Raw genomic sequence first — 25362 nt, forward strand, 5'->3', positions numbered from 1 at the left:
CTGCGCGCTTTCCTCCTCTTGATTTCTGCGCATCTCAGAGACAGCAGGTAGACAGACGCGCGTGTACAGACGAGTGCTTGGAATTGACCTCGTTTGTTCCGTCAACGCGAGGGCTGAATTTACACCAGGCCCATTGATGGGCTGGCAAAAATTTGCATTCAAGTCTGAGCCGTCGCAATGCTGGCCCGCTAAACGAGGCTGGAAAGACTGGAAATGTTCAACATGTGTCGATGTCAACGGCGTGCACCACCCTAACACGTACCAGCGTTTGGAAAAGGCCTGGTTTGGGTCCGTAGCGATCTGATTCCACACTTGAAAACTTTCCGAGGCTGCCACGACACGGATTCAAAGTGTGCCACTTGAGAGCAAAAGCAATCGCTCTGGTGTGACTTTTCTCCAGCCCAAATGTGTCCTCCCGCCAGGGAAATTGTGCGGATGCGTGGACACTAATGAGGCGGACGTTAATTAACAGCGTGGCGCCACCAGCCCCAAAAATCCAATCGGATCGGACAGAGGCTGATTTAGCGCAAAGTGTTTAGTGCAGGCCGCGGGCGGGCACCTCCGCCTTGTCTCCTCGTTAGCATCACGGCCGAAGCAGTGACAAAAAAGCTTCATTCCTGCACGTTGACAATTATTGCGCCCTAACCCAGCGGGAGGCATCGATGACATCGAAAGAAGACTCGGTCGGGTTGGGAAGGTCGGGCTGCATTCCGGCTAATAGAGAAACTGGTCAATCCATGTTGTCCAAGGTGCTTCCGCTTATGCATGAACAAAAACAACACAAAACCAAAAAAAGAAGAGTTTTGTGGAATGCAAAGACAAAATACTCCCAAAATATACTGGAGAGGCAGATGCATTTCATTGGACGGCGCCAACATTTGGTGGATTGTTCGGAAAAACAAGTAAATCCAAACGTGAGGATTTGAATCCAATCTGAAAACGACCAGTGTGTTTCAGATAAACAACCATTTTGAAGAATTCACATTTGCTGACACACATGCTATACTTCTGAAAAACATCAAAACTCAAAAGTTTTAATCAACAAGAGCAAAAACAAAAATGTTTTATTTGCAATTTGGATTCAAGTGTCAATAAAGATAAGATGTTTTTGAAAAACACAAATACATATTTCTGACATTTTTAGTGATAAAACAAAAAGGAAAAATAAATCCAAAGAGTTGAAGATGTGCTTCACAACATTTTGAGGGTCTTTGACATGTAAAACACGTTTATCTTCAGCAAAGAAAATTTTCTTTGTGAAAATTAAAATAAAAAACAAACAAATTTGGAAATATTGTATATGCTTGAACTAGCATTTCAACGCGTGTTGGTTTTTGATTGCTTGCTGTGTTTTGTTTGGATCAAAAGAAAAACTTTGCTTTCGATTGGACGACAGTTTGAAAAACAATCAAAAGCGTCCCAACAATCAAAAGCGTCCCATAATGCTGACCTTTCAATATTTGATTATATGACGATTTTTTGCAATTAATCAATCTGACTTTTTCTTTTGCATCGTCTCTTTACTGAAAAACAGGACATTGAGAGTGCAGAAAATGCACACGCATAAAGTGATTATGAATCAATTCCTGGTTGCGTCTAGGAAAATGGATAAAAACGTCGATGATTGTTTTACAAAGTTGCAATGCAGATGTTTGCAAATGTCTCTTTTGGAGTCAGCGCAAAGGCAATCAGTAATTTGCTACTGACTACAACCATTTGGGCAGTCTGAAGTGAAATAACCTCTCCAAACGATTCATCGATGATCCAAATAATTGCGGATTCATTTGATCGTCGCTTATTTGCGGATGAATCGCTGAATTGTCTAACCTCTACTCTTCAGATTTGAGTGGCTCGGCAGATGAAAGGAAGGCGCGGAAGGGAAAAGTGATTTGGAAAGAGCAAACGGATGAAGGCGCTTGACTGACCTGTGGCCCCATGGCGGCCGGGTAGCCCGGGCGCGACTGGCCCACTTGACTCTGCTCCGAGGGGCTGCTGCCGATGTCCGACCGGACTGAACTTTCGCGGGCCCCTGCCGTGTCCCGTGTCACATGGAGAAAACGACAACAACGACAAAAAAAGAAACAGAGGTCAAAGACATGACGGCCCGTGTATTTGTGTGAGTGTGCCGACAGGAAGGCGGGCGGGCGGGGGCGGGGGGGCGCCCGGGCGAGGGCGCTGCCTAATTTGTATTTAAGCGTTTCATCAATAGCCGCCGCCGCCGCGCTGAATAAATGAGCTGATTGACGACGGCGCGCGCGTGCCGGCGGGTGCCCGCTGGCCTCCATTAGCGCTGAGAGATGAGGAGCGTATCATTCGGCCATTTACACGGGAGAGTATCGCCCGGCCGTGTGATCCCGCCTCCCCTCCCCTGCGCCGGCTGCACTCGTGGCCCGCGGCGAGGGACGCAATCAGCCCACGAGGGGGGGGGGGGGGGGGAAGGTAGTACGCGGGCTGACGCTGGCTGCGGGGAAACAGGAAGGAAGTAACGTAGCGAGCGGCGGCCTCAACGGGGCCCCCCTCTGACCCAATGCATTATGATGATGATGATGATGAACCGCTGGGCACGCAAGCTTGACAAGTCTGATTTTAAAAGCAAACGGTTCCAGAAATCAGCCCATCGCAACATCGCTCTGAGGCCTACTGAGGAACTTGGGCTAAAATCAGAATTCTTGTCCAACCGCGCAGCTCCACAAAACAGGCTGGAGAAAAATGTTGCAGGGAGCTTCAGAACGCGAGCGTCACTAAAGACGTCCAGTGGTAAAGGAGCAAGCCCTCGTTTATCCAGCATCGAGAAAGCCACTTTATGACCGATGAAGCCTTTTGACGCTTCTAAGTTTGGCAATCATTGTTTTAAGAGACATTTGGAAGTCCCGCAGAACCAAAGAGTCGAGCTGAACATTTGACCACCGGAAGGCGAGATTTACAAAATCTTGAAAGCAGGTAACGGGTGATTTTCCCTGTGTGAAATGCGGCTCTCTCCTGAAGACGGTTGTATCATGTGTTGTTTTTGATGAAAATGTCAAGAGCGCAACAGCGTTCCCGAACGCCGAATCAACGGACGCGCCCCACTGCCGTTTCCCTGATGAATGCTTTGCCAGCGAGGACTGCAGTTGTGCCATTCGACATCTTTCCGGAGACCTTCTTCTGTCTTTTATCTATCACGCTTTTGTCTTGCTTGGTGAGTAATTGTCACCGCCGTGCCGTGCCACCTTTTCCTCCTGATAATGACTGCCGTCATGAAAGGACATTTTGGCATGAAGGTTTCTGCTTTGACGTGCCAAACCAAGCAATGACTTGTTTTCTTTTATGAAAATGGCGTTTGAAGCTTTGCCGGCCTGAATAATCACCGCACTGTTGCACGCTGATTGAGTCAGTTCACGTGCGCAATCCAATGGACTTGTTTACACCTAAGATGCGCTGTGATCTTTTCTTGACAAAGACGACCAGAAGAGCTTTCAGCGTCCGACGGCAAAACGCCTGACAAGAGCTGCGCACATCGTCTTCTCATTTCGCACAGCAGCTCTTTTTTCCCTTCCCGGGGAATAAAGTGGATTCGGGAGGGGGCGGGGGCGGGGTGGGGGGTGGGTCAAGTCGAGCGTGCGCAAATGTGACTGAGAGCCACACACCCTTGTTAAAAAGCAGCGCACCGGCAATGAATTGCACCCCAAATACAATCACCTTTCGGCATAAAGATTGATTTTCCTAAATGGACTGTGGCAGCTTTTAAAAGGACGAAAGACGGCGGCTTTTTTCTTCCCAGACGACCGGGTCTTCATTTTGAACAGACAGGGCGACGGCGAGCCAGATCAAATGTACCATTGAATAACTTGAGCGGCGAGATCTCGTTGCCTGTCAAGTGTATTTATGCAAGGCATTTTCAACTCAACCTACGCCAAGTAAAATCTCTTCATCTTTCCCCATAAAATCCAAATAATTGGTGAATGGCGTGACCCATCACATGAACCTCAAGCCCACGGGAAGACGCTCGCTCGCCCGCTCGCCCGCTCGCTCACTCGCTCGCTTCTTCTTGCTGGTTTTCTACCGCCGGCTCTCGGCGGACGTCGGCACCGAGGACGCTTTTTGACAAGCGCGTCTCTTTTCGCCAATTATTTCCGCCATTACGGCACCCTCGCCGTTTGCGCTTAAGAGCAGTTCCGCGATAAGGAAAAATCGTGTTCTTTCTATTTTCAACTGGAAAATCCAATCAGAACATGAAGAACTGACTGATTATTTTCTCGCTAGCTTTTGAATCTCACAGTAAGAAAAGAGAAAAAAAAAACCGATAAAATGTGTGATTTTCAATCATTCAAATGTAGGGCAACATTCTCAATTGTGTGGCAATCATTGGAATAATTAATGTGTCAATTACATTTTCCAATTAGTCGATGAATTGGATCAAATAATTTGCATCATTTCAGAAACATTTCATTATATCACACTGTTGTGAGAAAAACATGAAATGATCCTGAATCAATGACTGGTTTGTTCTGTGACATCGATGACAACGTAGCAAAAATTCCAGTCTAAAGTAAAAGCAGATGATTACAAATGTCTCACTCTTATCTTGATTCAGCATAAAGATCATCAGCCTGCTTTCATGAAGAACTCCCCAAATTGGAGAACCTTTAGTCTTGAGAGGCTGAAATTCCACGGATATGGACCTTTTTCAAGTTAAACAACATCTCTGAACAATGACTTGATTCTGAAAATATTAATTTGATAATTACTGGGTTCTCGATTGCGGCTAAAGCACATCTTCCGCGTCCAAGAGAATGAGAGAAGCCGATTGCAGTAGCACTTTAAACATGTTTGATGTCGATATAATGTGGCTGATGGATCGTTTTGTTTGAAGAACAGCATAACTGTCCACGTCATTTTTAAGACACAATCAATACATAATAGTCGTTCACTTGCATCTTGTTTTCCGAAAAAGCTCAAATATTACTTGAGCGACTACACTATCAGGCTAACCGGTTGTTGGGTCGTAACATGCAAACACAAAAGCCTTAACTAATGCCAATGACCCAAAAACTTAACTTGAGTCGTGTCGCCCATTTTTCCATTTTGTATTTTTGACCCGAACCTAAAACTGACATAGGACAAATTAGGAATTAAAAAAACAAAAAAACATTCCATGAGTTTAAAAACAAATCTAGCAAATAGAAAATGCAAATTACGATCGATACATGGATTCCTTTTACCGTCTGTGAAAGTGAATGGGAGGCAGTAAGTAGAGTATGTGCTGCAATTTTTTTTTTTTGTTTTGTTGCCCCGATTATTGGACAAATAGCCGCTACAACTGTGATGAGGTCAAAGGCTGCTGCGCTGCTGGTGACATTTCATGCCGTCCAACTATCTCATGAGCATCAAAGCACGGCCACAAAAGCCAATTATCCGAATCAAAAGGTTGATTTTCTAATAATGAAGACATCCCTTTGCTGGCTGATGACTGTAGCTGATGACGGCGACTAACGCATCACATCTGAGGATACAAGGCCCTGCCCCTGACAGGATTGGCCGAATTCCCTTCTCAAGCTAGCCAGCGAGTCCATCGGCGATCATCTTTTTATGATCAAAACCTTGGTACATGTTTAACGTCTTTGGAAAAAAGAGATACTAGATGAAAATAAATACTAGAATGCAAACTCAAAAGAAAGGCTTCAGCGGCGATGGGGGAATGGAATAAATGGATTGTGTTTGATGAAAGATTGCATCTACGGAAGGCGTTTGCGCTTTCATGTCTGCGGCGACGGTACAAGCGAGCTTAAATCACACTGTCACTCGCAAAGTTTGCGACTCGATCAGCAGATCGTCTTGCGGCCGTGACGCTAACACGGAAATGTATTTAAATGCAACGTGATCTCACGTGTCACAAAGCGCCAGGGCTGACATTTACTGTGCCGCCGTATAAATTCTCTCTCATTGATCACCAAAGTGGCCACTGGAGAGGTACTTTCAATGCCTGTGCACTCATGTGCGTGCGTGAGTGTCTTAATGCAGGGTGCCCCGAGGACTCTGGCGCAAAACAATTAGCCTGGATTTCATAAAGCAATCAGCATGCCACCTTGTCTAATGCAGCCGCTTCGTACATTGACGCTGGGAATAAAATGGGCGTTATTGAAAGCTTTGTGTCCAGGTTAGCTTTCGCCTCGCTGCATTTATGAATCAATTTCTGCCCATAAAAGAAGCCGTAACACTTACGCTATTTTAGTGGAAAGGCATTATGTAAGTTGTCAAATGTAGCGGAGCGAGCGAGAGAGCCACTAAGCGAGAGGGGCCCGCTAACGATCGGCGGGCTATTCACGCCGGGCCGCCGAGCCCCATTTTTATAATGGCCCCTTTCAACGTGGCCGGCTGTTTGCTATGAACAACTTGTCAATCATTGGCCCCGTTTGCCGAAACACAAACAGCGCCAAAGTGCAACGACATGTTAATGTCACGCCTCAATGCTCAAGTGAACGGACTGAACAGCGGTAGGGATCACCACAACGTAAATGAACACACTGAAACGATCCGCCCCGATTATATGTAAAATAGCGCCATCGGGTCTCGGCTTTGTAAAGATCCGTTCGAACCCGAACAATTTTAAGGCTGAACCAAAACGTTGGCGCAGCGCCACGCTTAGGTCGGCTTTGTAAAGATCCGTTCGAACCCGAACAATTTTAAGGCTGAACCAAAACGTTGGCGCAGCGTCACGCTTAGGTCCAACGGAACGGCCATGCAACGCAACCGGCCGTCCCGCGCGTTGTGCTTGGTGGAGGTGATCCAAAATCAAAGCCAAGGCTCCAGTTTAGTTCAGTTCGGACGGGAAAACCTCGATCCCGGCACCTGCTAATGCGTTCAACAAAATGTCTTCTACAGTACATCCCAATAATACAGTGGGTTCAGTTTGGCCGGGATCGGCAAATCCGAACCATCCGCCAAGTTTGCTCACGTAGTCGGCCAATGATCGAAAGCGGTTCCACGTCCGCACCGATGGTGAGTTTGGCTCGATCATTGGGGCCTGATGTTTGCGCTCGTGCCTGACAGCCGCAAAGTTTGCTCAAAAATCAGTCGTATAATTTCAATTCATCTTTACCGACAAACCAACAAACGGTCATCCGTGCGCAAGCTTTCTGTACGCTTTACCAGCCGGTAAATTCGGATCTCTCTTTCTTCCTGTTCTGGAAGACGCAATTGTCTGTCAACAGACAGCAACGCGTTTAGCTCTGCCAAACGATGCCGAAAAGGGAGACGCTTGGATATTTTGCGACCCTTTGCAACGCAAACAGTGGAAACGAAGCGAAACAAGTGCAAAGTGGCTGCGCTCGGTAAGTGAAAGTCAATGCGCTCCATCCCTCCCCTCTGGTTTGCGTGTAGTGCCGCTGACAGATGGATCAAGGAAGAGAAAAGCAATCTATTAATGTGATCAAACGTGTCCTTTGCTGCTGATTGCGGCCACTTTGTGTTGCTCTGTGGACGCGTAAAGGATAAACATTCCATCAATAGCGCAGCCAAATGCCCCAGATTGTTTGGCCATCGATTTTGGGCAACAGCACTTGAAAAGTTGATGCGGCGTCGGAGGGCGGCGCCGCACAAACGCATGCGGAGGCACAGAATTGACGACGCGGCACGGCGGCGCGCATCGGCCTTATGGATCTTTTCACCATCGTGTCGCACCTTCTTCCGGGGGGCAAAAATTCTCATGGCACCACCAGTAAACCAGCCCGCACAGGCACGGACGGTAGACGGCTCGAATGACGATTTTGCCTTTCCTCTCTACCGCCTTTGTTTGAATGTTTGAAGTGTCAGTCGAGAAAGTGATGTCACGTGAGGCGCATTGCTTCCAACCGAGAACAGCGGCCGGAGTGGACATTTTAAGAGGCAAGTCCATTCGAAAATGGATGTGGGGCGGAAAGTGAAACGTCGTCACAGACTGGCTAATGAATTGGCTTTCCAGTTGCTTGGAACAATAGCACAGATGTGCTCAAGTGAAAGTGAAAAGGAGAGCGTGGGCCGAGCTAGCCAGCTAGCCATGTCAAAAAGACTACCCGAACAAACATTTTATGCGTACTAGGGCCAGACCGAATCATCAACCTTTGCGAGGTCTTGCCCACGATTGGCCGATACATTCTTACTTTCTCGTGGAACGGAAAATGCTGATAAGTGTCCAAGTTGCGCAAGGACGATGTCCTTGCACCGCGTGTCCACTAGAGGGAGCATTAAATCAGCTTTGCATCTTTCCCGAGACAATGACGAGATTTGCCCGAGTTGATCCTGCCAGGTGCGCAAACGTTCCACAACATGTACAACAACAACGGCGACTTTAACGTGTTAGGTTGCTGCTGCAGAAGCTCCCGAGATGGCTTTGACAGCTAAATCCTCCGCTTCTCACCATCAGCAACAAGTGGAGATGGACAACAGTCCTTCAATGCACCGTGTGTAAGGAGAAAGTTGTGGCTAAGCTTGAGCATTTACGTGTCATTTCAGTTTAGTGTGTACGGGAAACTTTGGGAAAAGAAATAACGGATAAAGGTCGGCTCCCGTTTGAGTGGAATTCTCGCTCTCTGCGTATTTCCAACGACATTAAACAGGTTCCAGCCTACAGTATTTGCGATGAAATGTTCACAATTTAAAAAGAAAACTCGGAAGTCGGGTCACTCGTATCTCAAGGCACCGCTGTACTACTTTGCATGCCGCGCGGGTCGTAACAATTCACTTAAGTGGGTGCAGAATGCGAGCGAGCTCCCACCTAAGCCCTCAACAATAACCAACGGCATAATGTGCTGCCAATAAGCGCCGGCGCTGTTCGTCGAACGCTTCCCGCCGGACCACCGAGGGGAGGAATACTGTTTGGAGGCCAGGCCAACGGCATAATGTGCTGCCAATAAGCGCCGGCGCTGTTCGTCGAACGCTTCCCGCCGCACCACCGAGGGGAGGAATACTGTTTGGAGGCCAGGCCGGGAGAAGTCAATAGTACCCGGTGGGACGGAGAGCCACCGGGGGAGCGTCGCGTAACGCCGTTGGCCGCGTTAGGGCCGGGCCCGGTGCTGCCGGAGTAGCTGTCATTACCTTAATGAAGAGCCGCGGCGGGGGCAAGAAGCCACGGGAGGCCGCCGACATCTCGGCGGGAATCGGGCAGTCGAGCGTTGCTCGTCGTGCCAGCGAGTGTGTCGGCGGGGCGGGGGAGCTAACTGATTCATTATAACCACCATAGGCTGGAATTAATGGAGTTGGGAAATGGAGACGCGGATGAGGGAGGATTTTACACCGCAGCGGGCGGGCGGCCTTTTTTTGCAAGCTCATTTGTAAAGACACAAGTAGAGGATGCCATCTGAAGTAAAAACGTTTCTTGATTACTATGTTTGCCAAGGTCAAAGCAGATGTTTGGCGATTCATCGGGATGAAGGTAACGGCCTGGATTGTCGGCTTCGGAGTTCTGGGTAAGGCTTTTGGACTTACAGTTAGGTGAAAAAGGCTAGCGGTTTGGGTAAGGGGTTTGGAGTCAAGGGTGGGGCTGTGAAATGAAGGTTGGCGTTGGAAATTAGAGGTTTAGGAGTTTCAGGCTTCCGGGCTGGGTTCGGAGTTAGGGTTTAAGGTTCCAGAGTTGGCGTTGCAGGTTAGGGGAAGCGTCTGTGATTCTGGGGGTTAAGATCAGGGGATGTCGCGTAAATGATCTGGTGCATATGTGAAGCCCTTTGAGACTTTCTTGTGATTAAGGGCTATAGAAAGAAATTTGACTTGACTTGACTTGCTTCAGGTGAAGCGTTCCAATTAGAGTCGCAGTGGCAGCTTAGAAGTTTGGGGGTAGGGTTGTAGGTTAAGAGTTGGACTTAAGGTTCGATTTGGGTTCTTGAGGTGTGCGCTACAGTTTCTGTCTTCAGGCTGGCAACAGAAGTCTGTGAAAATGTGTGTTGAGTCTTGAGCGGGAGCTAAATCACAAAGCTTTTCAAAGGGATTCCTCTTGCTTTGTTTTTTCAAGGGAAGAAGGAGTGCATGGCTTCAGAGGTTTGCCCCTTAAGAAAACGACCCATGTCCCAAAACCCGAGACCTGGCCTGGCGTGTCTTGAACATGTTGTGCTTGTCATGTAAATGTCCCCTTGGAGGACAAGGACAAGGGCAAGGCCGGACAGAGGTGAGACAGATTGGACGGCGTAATAGCTTTCTCGTTGAAATGTAAATAAGAGACAATAGCAGCCCGCTGGATGAAAAGCCGCCTGTTGATGAGCGATCCGCACGTAAGCGGCGCTCGCAGCGGCGGGAGAGCCACTTAACGCTCTCGCTGGCCGGCCTCGGCCAAAAAGGCTCTCGGGCGTGCGAGTGCTGCGGCCCGACGCTCTTACCTGTCCTCCTCCTTGACGCTGGAGTGGGGACAGGAACAAGAGGCACCGGAGCCCATCTCAAAGGTCAAGAAGGAGAGATGCTGTGATGGCGAGTGGAAGAAGGGGGGGGGGGGGGGGGCGGCTTTGTGCCGCATCCTGGCGCGTACCTCGGGACACTTTGTAGACCAGCGCATCTGTTACAGAGCGTCCTCCTCATTCCTCAAGCAATGTCAAGCTGATTAGCTGAGGGTTGAATGGGGCAAATCACAATCCAAATGATGCTTCATCCTTTTAGGGCGAGATGAAGAGCGGCTTTGGAGCGCCGTAAGCCTTTTAGGAGACGCCTGCTCCGCCGGCACTGCTCCTCCTCCTCCTCCTCCTCCTCCTCCCTCAGCATTACTTAAATGCTATTTGCTGTAAATAGGATTCAGCTGCCTGCAGCCCTGCGCAGGCCTCCAGCAAAAAAGATGGCAGCGATAGTCCAGGACCACTACACTTATTCTGCTTGGACAGCCCCCCACCCAAAAAAAAAAAAAACTCTCGTTGTACGTCATATTTTTTGATTCATTATTGTGTTTTTTCTCCTTAATTATAACTGTAATCCCGACAAGTCTCTTTTTTTTCACTTTCACTCACTCAGGGAAGAGCTCAACTCCCGATTATTGCCATGTTGAACTTTACTGCCTTCCAACCAAGCCGGGTTGCAATATACACTACACGCTATATACAGTACGAGAGGCTCTTCATAGTGACAATTTTTTTCAGATAAGAAAAAAAAAAAATCATCCAATGATATCATCTTTTATGGCTTCAATTCCTTTCAAGTAGGCCGGGCGGTCCCTAATGAGGTGGCTGGGCGAGTGCCTTCTCTTCCATCAGCGCGCATGAGCTTCATTGTGTGTCGTGGCCGTAAAACAGCACATTTTGGGGCCTTCTTTGTCCATCCAGCAGGACATTTGGAAGTAGCCAGCGGGGTGTGAGGGATAGTCCGCCGTCAAGTGTGTGCGTGTACGTGTGTTTGTGTGGTGGGGCAGACACTCACATGTCATGGCTGACACATCAGCCTGGGCCCCCTCCAGGCAATGCAGGCCTAATGCTGCCTATGTCCCACTTTCAAGCCCTTGTCCCTCAAAGCCCGCCCTCCTCCTCGGCCCAAGCCCCCCTCCCTCCCCTCCTCTCCCGGTCCATCCCTCTGTCGCGAGCCCGTAATGACAATGGATCACTACGGCGCGGCGCGGCGCGGCGCCATCACGTCAGCTGATACAAACGGCTCCACGGTGTCATCTGGAAACGGTGGCAGCGCCCAAGTCAAATCGTCCTTGTGTTAAAAGGCACAGTAACGGCGGTGAGTGGGGCGAGCCTTCGGCGACGGCTTGACAAACTTACATACAAAGCGTCGGTGCGATGCAAAAAGGCAATCCAACGGCACGCAATTGTGTGGCGCGCAGCATCCGCAGCTTCCTTCCGTTACCGTTCAAGCTCATCCAAAATAAGATGCTGCCAGAATCGTAACCGTCGTGTCATATGGCCAAATGGAGCCGTTTGCGGCATGCGGCTTGTCGGCCATGTTTGAGGAGTGTGAAATTAGTGGGGAAACCCACACGCAGAAGGTTGGAAGCATGGAGAAGGAAGTCTCATTAGTGGCCCAGTGACTGATTTTTCAAATCATTGTCGAGTCAAATTTAGTAGGTCATCACTCCGAGCCTCGAATCCTAACTGCTTACGAATATGGCGAAAAAAGGAGGTGTTTGGGGCGTTCTTGGGGTGTGTGGAAAAAGTGACCGACTCCACCTTTGTGGAGTGAGTAATTAGTCGGGATGCCATAACGTCGAGCCGTGAATTGGAATAGCTTTCAAACTACAGCCCAAAATGTCCAATCTATCTGTGGTGAAAAAAAAAAGGTTCCTTTGGTGTAGGTCGGCCATGTTTGTGGAGTGAACATTTAGTCGGGAATTTACAATTGGTTCTTTTCAATCATTTCTACATGCCAGAATTATGGCATGGAGAAAAATGACAGACTGGCCAAGTTTGGTTCGACTTTTGAGCCTCATTTCTCCCACCAAACAAATATTTGCACATTGTTCTGCAGGCGCAAACAATTGTGTGTGTGTGTGTGTGTGTGTGTGTGTGTATTGCTTTGAAGCCCATAACTCTATTCTGGAGAAAAGCAGCATCAGGGTGTTATTCCACATCCTGAGATATAAAAGAGGGGAAACATAATAACTTCCTTGGATCACACACACACACGCACACCCTCTCCGCGCTATTTGCGCCCCTCCTGCCTCATCCACCATCCGCCCACTTCTCCCGCCTCAATCTTTGCTTTCAAAGGAAGCGAATCAGCCGGCGGGACAGAAGGTTACGCATTAGTACTGGTCATTGCTCAAAGAGCCAACCTTATAAATAATAAAAGGCCGGTGAAGGACACGGGCCGCCGGGATGCGTCTCTGGTTCACGCCACACCAGTCAAATACCAGACGTGTCATTTCTCTACCCCCCACCACAAGTCCCTCGCGCGCGCCCCTCCAAAATAAATAAATAAATAAAAATACATGACTGTCGCCGCTTGGATTGCGTCTCGCTGCCACCGTCGGCGCCGCTTTGTTAGCAGCACATTAAAGGCTCGCCGGCATTGGATTAGCGAGCGCACGCTACACTGACGTGAAACCCCCCCCCCGCCCACACACACACACACACACAAGAAAGCAAAAAATGAATTAACATTGAAATTCAATTTGTTTCCTACTTTCCTGACAAGGCAAAAACAAGTTTGTGCACAAAGTCGACATGAAACGGGACGACCTTCACTCAGGAACAACATCTAGCGCTCGTCCTCACGCCAAGACGGACGGACGCATTAGCGAGCGTGTTACACACGAGTGAGCTCCGTGTTACACTATTAGCGAGCCCGATACGTATTTGTCAGTGTATTAGTGAGTGCGCGACACCTGCTTTGCATGCGCAGACATGCGAAACGCCCGCAGCGAGAGCCGTCGCCGGGCCAAAGACGTGCAGCCGCTCATCCTCCCCTCGGCCGCCTTTATCCCCTTTCATTTAGCCATTCACAACTGCTTTATTACTGATAAAAAAAAAGAACAACTCCTGCCGGGAGCTGCGTGTATGTGAATTTCAACACGTTGGCCCCAAATGAGATTTGTTTTTGCAGCAAATAGACGTGTAGTTCATGCGCCTTATATTCAAGCCCTACACCCAAACTGTCTTAAAATCTGCCGTCAATGTTATACATTAATGGCTACATTATGCCGCCGTCCCTGTGTGACCTATATCTTTGCTGCTGCAACAATGAAAATGTCCCCACTGTGGGATCAATAAAGGTATTCTTATCTTAATCTGATGAAACGTAACCTTTTGGGGGCCAGCTATTCCCCTTTAGTAATTAGTAGCAAACAAACATTTTGGTTTGTGTGCGAACTCCAACCCCTAAATTGTGCCAAGTGCTTTCAGATATTTTGGGGGTTTCTTGAAAAGTAGGGCTAATCCTTTGCATTCAAATCGAGAGCCATAAATTCAACTGCTGCACCCTAACTGCTTCCAAATGATTGCGCAACGTGCGTTTTGTGGCAAAGTGCTCGTGCCGTGCAGCGTGGCGGCCATGTTTGTGGACCGTGTCCCTGCGAGACTTTTGAACAGTTGTTTTCAAGCGTGTCCGGTTTCAAAGCAAACCGTCATTTATTTCCCGCTTGGGAGAATTTGCTGCCGTTCTGTCGCAACAACTCAAGTCCGCGCCGGGCGGGCACGCTTTCCGACAAACCGGTGATGTCGACCGCAGGCAAACGTTGAAAGCTTGGAAAACGGAACGATTGGACTGCAAGGGAAGCCTTAAAAGCTCACAGCGATATTAGCACTAACGTGCGTTTTGATCCGCGTGCCTTGCCGTGCCCAAAAATTCAAATAAAAAGCCGGGGGTGGTGTTTGCGGGCGACCTTGTGCATGCGCGCCCGCCTCAGCGTTTCGCAGCAACGGGCATAAGTGCGGCCCATTTGCCGCCGACAGTAAGTGTGCGAAATGAGCGGTGCTGTCCTTCCCGGGCCGGCTGGCTTTTGACAACGTGATGATCGAAGCGTCGCATCCTCGCAAGACTAAATGCAAACTGACAAGAGATGAGCCTCCGCTCGCCCAATACAATGTGGAATTGTGCTCTGAGTGTCTTATTATCTTGTCGGCTGATGTCTGCAAGAGCGAGATTTGACTTGAGGAGTGAAGACAGAAGCTGCAACACACATCACCCAAAAAAATAAAAAGCACACAGCAAATGTCTACCCTTGTACACACAACAGCTTTCCACACCTAATGTCCAGCACTTCTGCTCGAGAATAAAATGCAAGGCGGCGGCGGCGGCGGCGTGTTTGCGGTGCTTCATAGCGCCTGTTAGCTCGAGTGGAAGACTATTTGCACAGGCCAGCTTTTAGGAGGAGGAGGAGGAGGGGGAAGAGGAAGAGGAGGAGGGGGAGGAGGAGGTAGTGGTGGATCGCACGCTTTCGGCAGCTTCGCAATTTGTTGTCGGACAAACGCCGCCTCTACTGTCAGCGCTGACGTCTGCTTGCTACGCTGACAACAACTGCAATCACAAGAAACTAAAACAATGCCGCGCAGAGTTTTTACACCAAGTTGCACGTCGCCACCCCCAATAAAAAAAAAACCCAAAAAACTTGGCCATCATTAACCTACAGGAGTGTAGTTGGCTTAAAGATTCATCCAAAATGAGAAAGGGCTTGCTTTCCTAATGTTAATATTGAAAGAAAGAATAACAAATTGTATGATGATGTTGTGATACACGGGAAAAAAATCCATCCAAGATGAAAGACAGACTAAAAGTACAGCAGCTGTTACTTTACGTGCAAAACATCTGCAATTCTTTAAAAGTCCAAATATAAGAACAAATGTAAATAAATACATTGACAGGAACAAGGGTCAAAATTTACTAGACATAAATTGCAAATTGGAGAAAAAAACCTGACCATAGCAATCCTTAAATTCAAATGTGTTGCAAGTACTGTAAATACAAATTGTACTTAAACATTTTTTGGGGAAGGGGGTGAAAAAAAACAGTCCTTAAAGTTTGCATGCAAAAGTACTGGACGTAAAAGTGAAATACAACCGAACTGTACTTGGCCTGTGATTCATTCACACACCACTGGAGGGAGTCGGCGTACCCAAATGTGCAAATCACTGACCCAACACAAGGCAAATTTACAAAGTCGGCGACGATCAGAAGCATAGTCACACTTTGAGATGTGCCATCAGCACACTCTTACGGAGCTTTTGTAAGCTCCAAAATTGTTGTTGATGTCTTTTAAAAAATACCAGCCCAGAATTTGTATATAATTATTATTTTATTTTTCATTTATTTGATTTGATTTTTTGACCAAAGCCAGCACCATGATATGATATTGTGGGCTATGCTTGTGGAGTGTGTCATCAGAGTGGGAAACTGACAAAGTGGCTCACTCAAACGTATAGTTGGCTATTTTTTGGAATGGTCAGAACTTCAACTCGCATGTCCTAATTACTTGGAAACGAAGGTGAAATGTAGCGTTTTATGGGGGGGCAAAATACGGCCTTTTGTCAAGGATGGTATTAGTGACAATGTGACATTTGGAGAAAAATGTCCTGGATGCGCCTGAACTTCAAGCCCTGAACTACTTTGAAATAGGATAACATTTCGCAACATGATTTTTTTTTTTTTCCACAAGAGTGTGTCATGCGTAATGTACATTTCCTTGCAACTCAGTCCTTCTCTAATAGAGGGGCAGGCCCCCCGGGGGGCGCGTGTGACCCCAGGGAACGTGCCCCCCCCCCCTTGCTAGAATCAAGTGTAATTGCACACTACAGTAAGTAGCGGTGGTACTTTCAGAGTGCGCATAGGGTGTCTTAGCTCTAAGCAGTAAGGGGCTTTTTTTTTTTTGCACACACAGACACACACGCACGAACACACACAGCAGGAGACACGAAGTGCAGTAAACAAACCCTCGTGAGACACCATGTAAAAGTATTTACCAACGATGACGACAAAGGGGTCGAGACTGAAAAACAATGTTCATGGAGTGATTTTTTGGTCGTTTCTAATTCCAACCATCGGTAGCATTTATAGTCGCAGCAGAGAGTCCGGGGGAGACCAAATATTTTTTTCTTCCCGGGAGGGACGGCATACGAGAAACCGATTGAGACGCTGTGGTGCAACTCCATGAGCCTCTGCTGCTGCTGAGTGCAAAGAGTGTTTGTCAGGCTGTCAGTCAGAAAGCTGGATCACATGCAAACTATGGTAAGCTACACTCATAGCGCTGATTTGTATGCGGCATTCGCGTCAGCTATGTCAAATTTTAAAAAAAGAACAGCTACGTTAACATAACCACAGTTAATTTGACTTTTTTTTTTCAAATACCCCAAATGAACATCAAATCAATTGGAGGAAACTGAAAGAAAGCAAGAAAGTCTACCTTGGACGTTGACATGAAAAGACAAATATTGCAATAGTGGCGCACGTGTCCTCATCCATCTCTGTCTTTCCGGCTGACAGGTCAGGACGGAAAGGCAAGACCGTGGTCCACATCCAAGAGCGCTGCCACTGGGCAAAAGAGAAGAGAGGAGCCACCCCCGCCGGCAACCCCCCAAATACACACCGGAGAAAAGGTGTTGCCGTCGCTCACACGCAAGCCGGCAAACAAACGCAAGTCGCAAGAATCCTTTCGATTCCAAAATTGCTGGAAATGAATCCACGTTGCAACCGCGCATTAAATTGCCACCTCGTGAAGAAATCATCAGAAGTGAGCACGTTTGGAAGCAATATTTTGCTTCAACGCTCTGGCAAATTCTTCTGCTGAATCTCTTTCGCCAAAGTCGTGGCAAAGGCCACCTTTGGCAAATGATTCGACATGCGGTGCTTTTTGAAAACCGACGTCAAACGTTACAGTAAGAAATTAAGAAAAAAAATTGGGGACGGTTTGATGTAAATAAAAAAAAAAATGGCTGAAATAAAAATGAATACACACACATCGTTGCTAAATCACACGAAGCAAACAGCTGGACTGTAACCATAATAGTCGCGAATTGTACTTTTACCAGTCTTGTTGTACTAACACACAAAAGACGACCTCAATTGAATGAGGGGCTGGCGAAAGTACAAGTGACAACAATGAGCATCATTGCTGCTCTCGTCCTGCTCCAAATGGCCTCATGCAAAAGTGACATTCGACCTATCATCTCTTTGTTGTCACTGACATGGAATTCCGGGGAGCATTTCCTTTAAGCAGACTTGCGACTAAGTCATGGATCATTTTGTCAATGAAGGGAAATGAAATACAAAAGCAGTTGATATCACAGGGAAATATCCGCCGAAGCAAAATGCTGAGCGGCCTTTTTTTCCCCACTTTGTAGGAAAACTCATGTTGAATCAACAATCTAAAAAATATTTTTAAAAATATGGAAATAGTGGTGTAACTTCCAGGCCTGACAAAATAAATCTGATTTGACTGGACTATTGCCCACCGATATACAGCATCAGCAAAGAGCCTTTGGAGAGCAAACGTCATTTTAGGGCTTCCTAAAAAGACGAACCAAAGTATCGATGCCTGAGAAGAGCCAAATGGGAGTCAGTTGCAACTAGCGCTCGAAAGTTTGGAGCACAAGACACTCCCCACCAGATGTGGAGCCCCACTCACCGTACAGTTTTGCGGGGGCGCACTCCCGCTCGGGGCCGGCGGCCGGCAGGATGGCCATCTCGTCGTTGAGCTCGCTGTCGGGGCTGCCGGCCGCTTTGTCGTCCAGCCGCCCGCCGAGTTCCGGCGCGCTCATGTCGCCGCCGCCGCCGCCGCCGCCGCCGCGCATGAGCGAGAGCAGCGGCTTGCTCAGCTGCCCCGTTAGCATGGGATCCCCGGGAGGAGCTGGAGGGAGGCCAGGTGGGATGCGGATCAGGCGGCCAAAAGCGGATGAGGAGGGAGGGGGGAAAAAAGAAAAATGCAGCCGTGGTTACAATGTGCTCGGGCGCTCTCCTTGGCTACCTCGCACTCACGCTCTCTCTAACCGCATTCCCCCTTTCTATCCACCCCCCCCACCCTCCCTCGCTCCCCCTCCTTCTCCCTCTCTCTCTGGCTGCCTTTCATCCCAAAGTGATGCTGCCTGACACACGCTTCATTTTAGCCAACAATGCGCTGTTAAAAACCTTCAATAAGTCCACCTCTGCGGCCAGCAATTGAAAACAAACCCCACGGAAGACAAACCCCCGGGAAACAAGTGTAAAAACAGATGCAATGCATCGCGTACTCACGAGGCAGTATTGGCGCCATATTTTTCAAACAACAACCCAATAAATCATAAACAGGGATTCTGGAATAAACATCTGGCGATAAAAAAAATAATAATAATAATTATGTACCCCAAAAAGTGAAAAGGAGTAGAAACTAGAATCAATATTCCCCAATTTCTGTCATCCGCCACGACAGAAGACTGATTATCTTTGTGCGGAATCAAGATGAGAAATGTGCAAATATCTCCTTTCACTTTGTAAAACAATGACCACCCTATTTGATGATTTTCGGACAGATACCAGTAACTGTAACGTAATCAATTATGTTTGTGCATAATTTCAAATAGTGTCTGTAAATTCCTTTTTTTTCCCCCAATACGATTCATAGAAAAAAAATCTTCAATAGGTTAATCAATCATTAATATATTTGTTAGTTGCAGCCCTAGTTGTTTTTGAATAAATCATACCCTACATCCTGACCACATTTGGACTTATAGTTAGTTGGTCAGTGGATATCTTTTGGAATTTTTTTGGGTTCTTTTTTTCTCTCTACCGATTCATCAAAAAATAAAATTGACGTATTCTTAAAATAATGCTTGATTGCAGACCAGCTAGAAACCCTTGGTTAACTAAGACAAAGTAACAACAAGTAATTGGCTCCCTCAGATAGTATGTTGCTGCCGGTGGGAATTTATAAAAGTATATGACACGTGGAGTGCATTGAGAAGACCCAAATTTGCTCCGGCTGCGCATACTGTAACAGTATCGATTGATTGATGATGATGGTATGCAAACTTTGGCGTCAGCAGCAATGATGACATGACGCGCGACCATTTGTCCGCTGAATCTCACGCAGTAATATCGAGCAAAGCAATCAAGGCCGAGTCCAAGGAAGGGCAGCCTTACCTAAACGAAGCTCCACGGAAATCAGTAATTACCAAAATGAAGCTTTGTAGGGACTCCCAAAGTTGAAATGAGTCAAAACGTAAGGGGGGTGGCATCAAACATGACGACCCGCTATGACCTGCCCGCTAACCAACTAGCGGAAGCGCCTCCTCGAGCTGCCAGCACGTGAACGCCCGGCGCAGCTTTCACGCTGAGGTGGCTTCCTAAAGGCGAGCGGCGGGGATGTCGTCGTCATCGCCGCCGCTGGCTCCTTCCTTCCTACCTTCCTCCCTGCCTCCATCGCGGGCCGCCCACCCTCACTCTATCTGTCTCTTCCACCTTATGTCTGCCCACTGGAGAACTCCTCAGACAGTGCTCACCCCACCTCGGGCTCCCAGACGCAGACGAGGAGCAGCGGGGCCGCGCTATGCTTCCTTATTTAGGGATCAACCTAAATATGTCTGAGCAAAGGGCAGGTGACCAGCGTGTGTACAAGCGCACAAAGAAAGGGAGGGAGGGAGAGAGAGAGAGAAAGAAAGAAAGAAAGAAAGAAAGAGAGAAAGAGAAAGAAAAAGGAAGAAAGAAATTGGGATTGAATTTTCGTGCAGTGCATTTTCCATGAATCTTAATTGAAGTTGCGCTTTTTTTTCTTCCTATATTCGAGTGCAGCGTTGATGTTGAAAGTCTGTGTAATGTTACTGTGGATTCTCACAATTATCCCAGGAATAAAACCGGCCCTGTTTTTGTTGAAGACTGAGTTTAAGCTGTGCGACTGCTCATTAATGTTGGTGACGATGGCGCCGCTACTCGTATGCGTAAACCGTTTGAGAACCGCTGCCCGGCATTAAGACATTGCGGCTCCTTCTGTTGTCACGTGGCCACCCGGGGGCAGTATAATACAGTCATGCAGACACAAACAAAGAAGAGTTACACAACTACTTGAAGTGACTCAACAAGTTTAGGCAGAGGAGAAAAAATATGCACCTGTGAGTGTCAATAAGTCGTCTGTCGACAATGTTGCAGCGTTACTTCACTGCCACGTTGATGACATTTATAAGCCCATCTAGGGCAATTTGGACGGGACATTTTCGAGTGGAACGATTCAATATGTTCGCGTGCCAATGCACTCACATCTCTTAAATGGAAAACCACTTTCCTATTCAAATCGTTTTGGGGGCTTACAACGTTACTAAGCCCCCATTAATGCTAATCGCGGCATGTTTCGAATGAAGCTTTTAGAACTTTTCCCAAGTAGGTCATGTTCAAACACACTTGGCCCCAAACACATAACCCCACGTGCCCTTTTCAGGGATCGATTGCCTACCCGGTGTCCCTCCTCTCTCGTCCGGTGTACGACCAGACGCTATTAGCGTCGGCGTATCCGATGCCGTTAAGCGGCAAATCTCTCGCCACTTGGCGCGGAGTGCTTTGCCTTCTTCCTGAGCTCTCAGGCAGTCATGCACATCAAAAGCAAGCTAATTGCTAAGCTAATATTGAACAGGCTTGACTGAGTTTCCCTTGGTAATTCTGTTAATATCCCTTTTATGAGCAATTCATGTTGCGGGATTATCCCATCGTCCTTAATGACATTACCGTACACCAAGCGGGTAAATTAATAAACGCCTCGTTCATTGATTCAATTAACACCGTGATATGATGCTGGGAGACATTTGCGGCCCAACCCCCACCAAGTACAAACACTTGGCTTATGAAAACAAAGTAATCGGTTACCCCATAAATTGGCATATTTTGAAAACATCAACACGGCAATAATTATGAAATTGGGGGGGGAATCATTTCCAGTACGCGGTGATACGAATGTAATTGCAAAAGGAAAACTTACTATTTGAAAACAAATTAAGGACAACGGGCCCCATTCTTGACAGTGCTGTGACTAACCGATTGTATATTATCGGTTCATTTTGACAACTGCAATACAGCGTCAATTGATATATTGGAGGTGGAAAAACATAACAAGATACATGGCAAAACCAATGAAATTACAAAAGTCAGTTTGATCAGCTACGATATGTATTTTGCCAACCACATTTTCATGATGCAGCGATGATTGATATTAGGGGGCATCTCGATACATGGTGAGATCATTGTAATTGAAAAGGAAAACACTTGCTTTATTAAATAAAGTATTGTCAATCAGTTATGATTTTGCCAACAACATTATGGCGAGTCACTGATAAATGACTGTGTGCGATCTACGATACAAGACAATATAAATGGAACTTGTTTCAGGTTGTCAAAAAAACACACACAAAAAAAACTAACATCGATCAGCTACCGTATTGGCATATTTTGCCAACGACAATATCGTGGTCTGGCGCTCATCAATATATTGGTGGGAACATCTACAATACGTGACGACAACAACGTAACTAAGAAAAAATGACTTGTAGAACACTTGGGCAATCTTTTATTTGAAAGTAGCATCCATACACTACAATATTATTGCCTATGAAATGCGCAATAAAAATAAAGTTGTATTATATTGTACATTTTGCCAAGGGCAGTGTTGTGATATGACGAAAACTGATACACGGGGCGAACCAGCCAGGATAGACGGCGATATCAAAGTAACCGAAAAAGGCAAACTTGTAGATAGAACGTTCTGTTCATGAAAACAAGGGAAGAAGAATCAGGTTGTTTTTTCAGAAATCGGGGTCATTTTCATCTGATGAGTATGAGGTGGTAGAGATCTGATTTTTTTCGAATTCCCCCCCCCCTGTTATATATTTAAAAGTTATCAATACGAGCTGTGTTTCATAACGATATACAAATTAGTGCAACATAAAAACGATATGATATGAGACTGTCTAACGCTGCATCACTTCTTTTTATGTTTGATGTACTGGCCCAATAATTGCACTGTTACGACAAGAATGCGGCGTCCTTCTTCTTGATGCATTCCAGAGGCAGCGGGTCTGGACTCTGTATTGCCAAAGACTCAAAACCAAGCGACTTGGACTCGGATGCAAAAAAAAAAAAAAAAAAAAAAAGGATCTTTCTTTCTGGACACCCATAATATATTGCTTTTATGACCGATTTATACAGTCAGATTATCCCCTCATCCTTAATGGCATTTTTCCAAGGGGGTAAATGAATAAACGCCTAATTTCATCCATTCAATTAACGCGGCTGCGGAGATGTGTGGCCGTCCACCAGCACCCCCGCCCCAACCCCCAGTACCACCATCATCATCATGATCATCATCATCATCATCACCCTGCAGCCTCGCAAGCCGGCGCAAGATTAGAGCCCTGATCTCATTCCCGGCACTTGTTTGGAGTCTGTCAGGAAGAGGAATGCCGGCATTAGGGAGGTAGCGCCACACGCTCGTGATATGATGAAATAAGGAGGAAAGGGGAAAGGAAAAAAAGGAGAAAAAAAAGACAGAGGGATGGACGGAGAAAACGCCGCTCGTCTCCAAAGTGTCACCGGCTTGTTTATTCTATTTTTCATCCTAGCTACCGGGGCAAAGATTCCTATTTTCTTTTATTCTTTTTTTTTTTGCCCCAACACACACACGCACCGCAACCACCCCACCCACCCCACACACACACACACACACACACACCTTCCGCCGAGAAAAAAAGAAACACTGCTCTCATTTGAAAGGTGTTGCAAACTCTCCTGGCCCAGTGAAAATTACATTGTGAAATTTCTGGGCTGCTCCCGCTGTCCCTCGCAGCCTTCAAGCAGCCAACAGACTGTGAAGAATAAATAATAAAAAGCTATTGATTATTTTGATGACTGCAAGATTCAATTAGGTATTCATTTTGCCCTCCAGTGGACCTATCAAGGCGAGGGGCCGTGGGGGTGGGGCAGGGGACTGGGTTGACTCGGCGGTGGGGGTGCGCGCAAAAGGGAAAATGTGCTTTGATGGCCCACATTCGATTTAAGTGCACTCCAAAAAATCAAACACGACACAAAGTGTGATGACTAGTGACGCCGTTACCAGACACGCCGCCACGGCTTCAACTCTTTCTATTGATTAACATTTTCATAGATGATCATGTGTCACGTCAAAAGGGGGGCCGCTGTCGTGACAAGCGCATTAAAAAAGGGGCGCCATCAAGCACCCGGACACACAAGTGGGAGGATGTTGATTGGCGGGGGGGACAAACTATCAATATGGCGACGTGGCGCATCATTGTCTCGAAGCATATCAAATCGGAAGGTAGGATATATTATCTTTAATGACAAAGTAGCCACACAGCAGCCTCCAATATGGATATCACATTTGATCACATTGTCATCATGCAGTGTTGATACACGAGCTTCCAATATTGATATTGCAACATATCATGATCTCTTGTGATTATCTGTAAGGATTGAGTATCGACACACCAGAGTCAAATGTCAAAATGAAATGGTCCTGGCTGTTTCCCCAGGGGAAAAATTGATCAAATCAGAAATCTGCTTGTTGTGGTTTCATTTCATGGCGTTATCTACCAGCTCCAATGGCAACTAAAGCTTACTCTCCTTTTCTCCAGAAGGAGCAGTTGATGTGGTGAAGAACAAAGTTGATATTTTTCCTTCCATCACACTCATTAAAAGGATCAACAGTTAGCCCCCCTGCAGCCCCACTCTTTCCCTCTTCAGCAAAACGCTCCCTGGTGAATGATTGGAGGGCGAGTGCAGGCTGAGTGTTATCAAAGCAAGTGTATTAAAAGGAGCTCTTTGAAGCTCAATCGGCACCGGCAGGTCCGGAACAGGGAGCAGCCTCTGATTGGCCAGGCACTGTATAACTGTGTGTTTTTTTTGGTGCATTTTTATTTATACTTCTTTTTTTTTGGCCAGATCGATCGATTGCACTGACATTCTGGAGCATCAAAGCTTTCGGTGCCCTAATCTGACTCCTCCTATGAGGGGCAAGGGTTGTTTTTCTGCTTTTATTTTCCCCTATGAAGTGGAGCTTGGACACTGCATTTATCAAGCCATAAATAATGTAAACGTCTACAGAGAGTGTCATGCTGTACAGCGGGCACTGCAGCGGAGTGACACTACAGAGGACTCGCTGCCACTCAAAAGCGAGTGGCGCGGTCCCGGGGGATCATCGCCATGCGTACCAAAAGGTGTGAAAATCTGATTTCCCAAAAAGGGATCGGTAATTCTCTCAGAGGGTAGAAGCCTCAATCAATAAATCATTGTTAAGTAGATTGTAAAATCCCCCTCTTGGTATCAGTGCATTAGGATTCTCCTGAGGATGTACGAAGGGGGGAAAATGGCAGCGTGAGACAATCTCAATAAAGAGAAGGCAAATCATACCATTGCGATTCGGTCGGAAGTTGGCGAGCAGCCGCCGGCGCTGAGAAGGAGCTCCCCGAGAGGCGATGAAAGGCTGCGAAATGGATTTGGGCCCTCTTCCCGCTTTTGGAAAACCAACCCTATGAATTGGGCGACAAATACAAAATACTCTGCCAGGTTAGGCTCCAAATACACAGAAAACTTTCAATCCAAATCACAAGGTTGAGCAATAAATGTATCCATTTTATCGATTAAATCAATCGGCGTTGCCATGAAGATTTTTATTTTCCAAATCAGGGAGCTAGTTCACCACAGCAGAGTCTAAGATTCGTTACTTTGCGGATTTGCATTACCTCGCAACACAAAGATTATGAGGGAACGCAAATATTTCTTTTTTTCTTCTCCCATGTCACCTTAAAGGCTTATGGCCCTTTAGAGGGCTTCACAAAAATACAAAATGGACTCTGATTTAAAATAGTTTCACAAAAACAAAAATGCCCCTGATAGAAAATGGTTCCACTTTACAAAAAAAAAAAATAGCCCCTGAGAGTAAAATATCTTCCCCACACCATTGAGTTACAGTTTAAAAGCATTTTAATAAGCGAGACACAGTAAACCATTGTAAACACTTTTGAATATTGCATGATTTAA

General features: G+C 46.9%; 1 protein-coding gene across 2 annotated transcripts in view; it reads right to left on the minus strand.

Annotated features, from left to right (window-relative positions):
- The window catches only part of pou6f2 (POU class 6 homeobox 2), a 67094-nt gene that overhangs the window by 40846 nt on the left and 886 nt on the right, over positions 1-25362 (minus strand). For both annotated transcript variants that reach the window (XM_086020950.1, XM_086020948.1), the window contains exons 2-4: positions 24733-24851; positions 17981-18202; positions 1926-2029 (exon numbers count right to left, since the gene is read on the minus strand). In XM_086020950.1, the coding sequence (XP_085877076.1) occupies positions 1926-2029; positions 17981-18185 (309 nt within the window). In that variant the 5' untranslated portion in view covers positions 18186-18202; positions 24733-24851. The remainder of the gene's footprint in view (positions 1-1925; positions 2030-17980; positions 18203-24732; positions 24852-25362) is intronic.

This window comes from Filicampus tigris, chromosome 21 (assembly GCF_054856515.1).
Source record: "Filicampus tigris isolate MCC_2025a chromosome 21, RoL_Ftig_1.0, whole genome shotgun sequence".
Taxonomy (NCBI): domain Eukaryota; kingdom Metazoa; phylum Chordata; class Actinopteri; order Syngnathiformes; family Syngnathidae; genus Filicampus; species Filicampus tigris.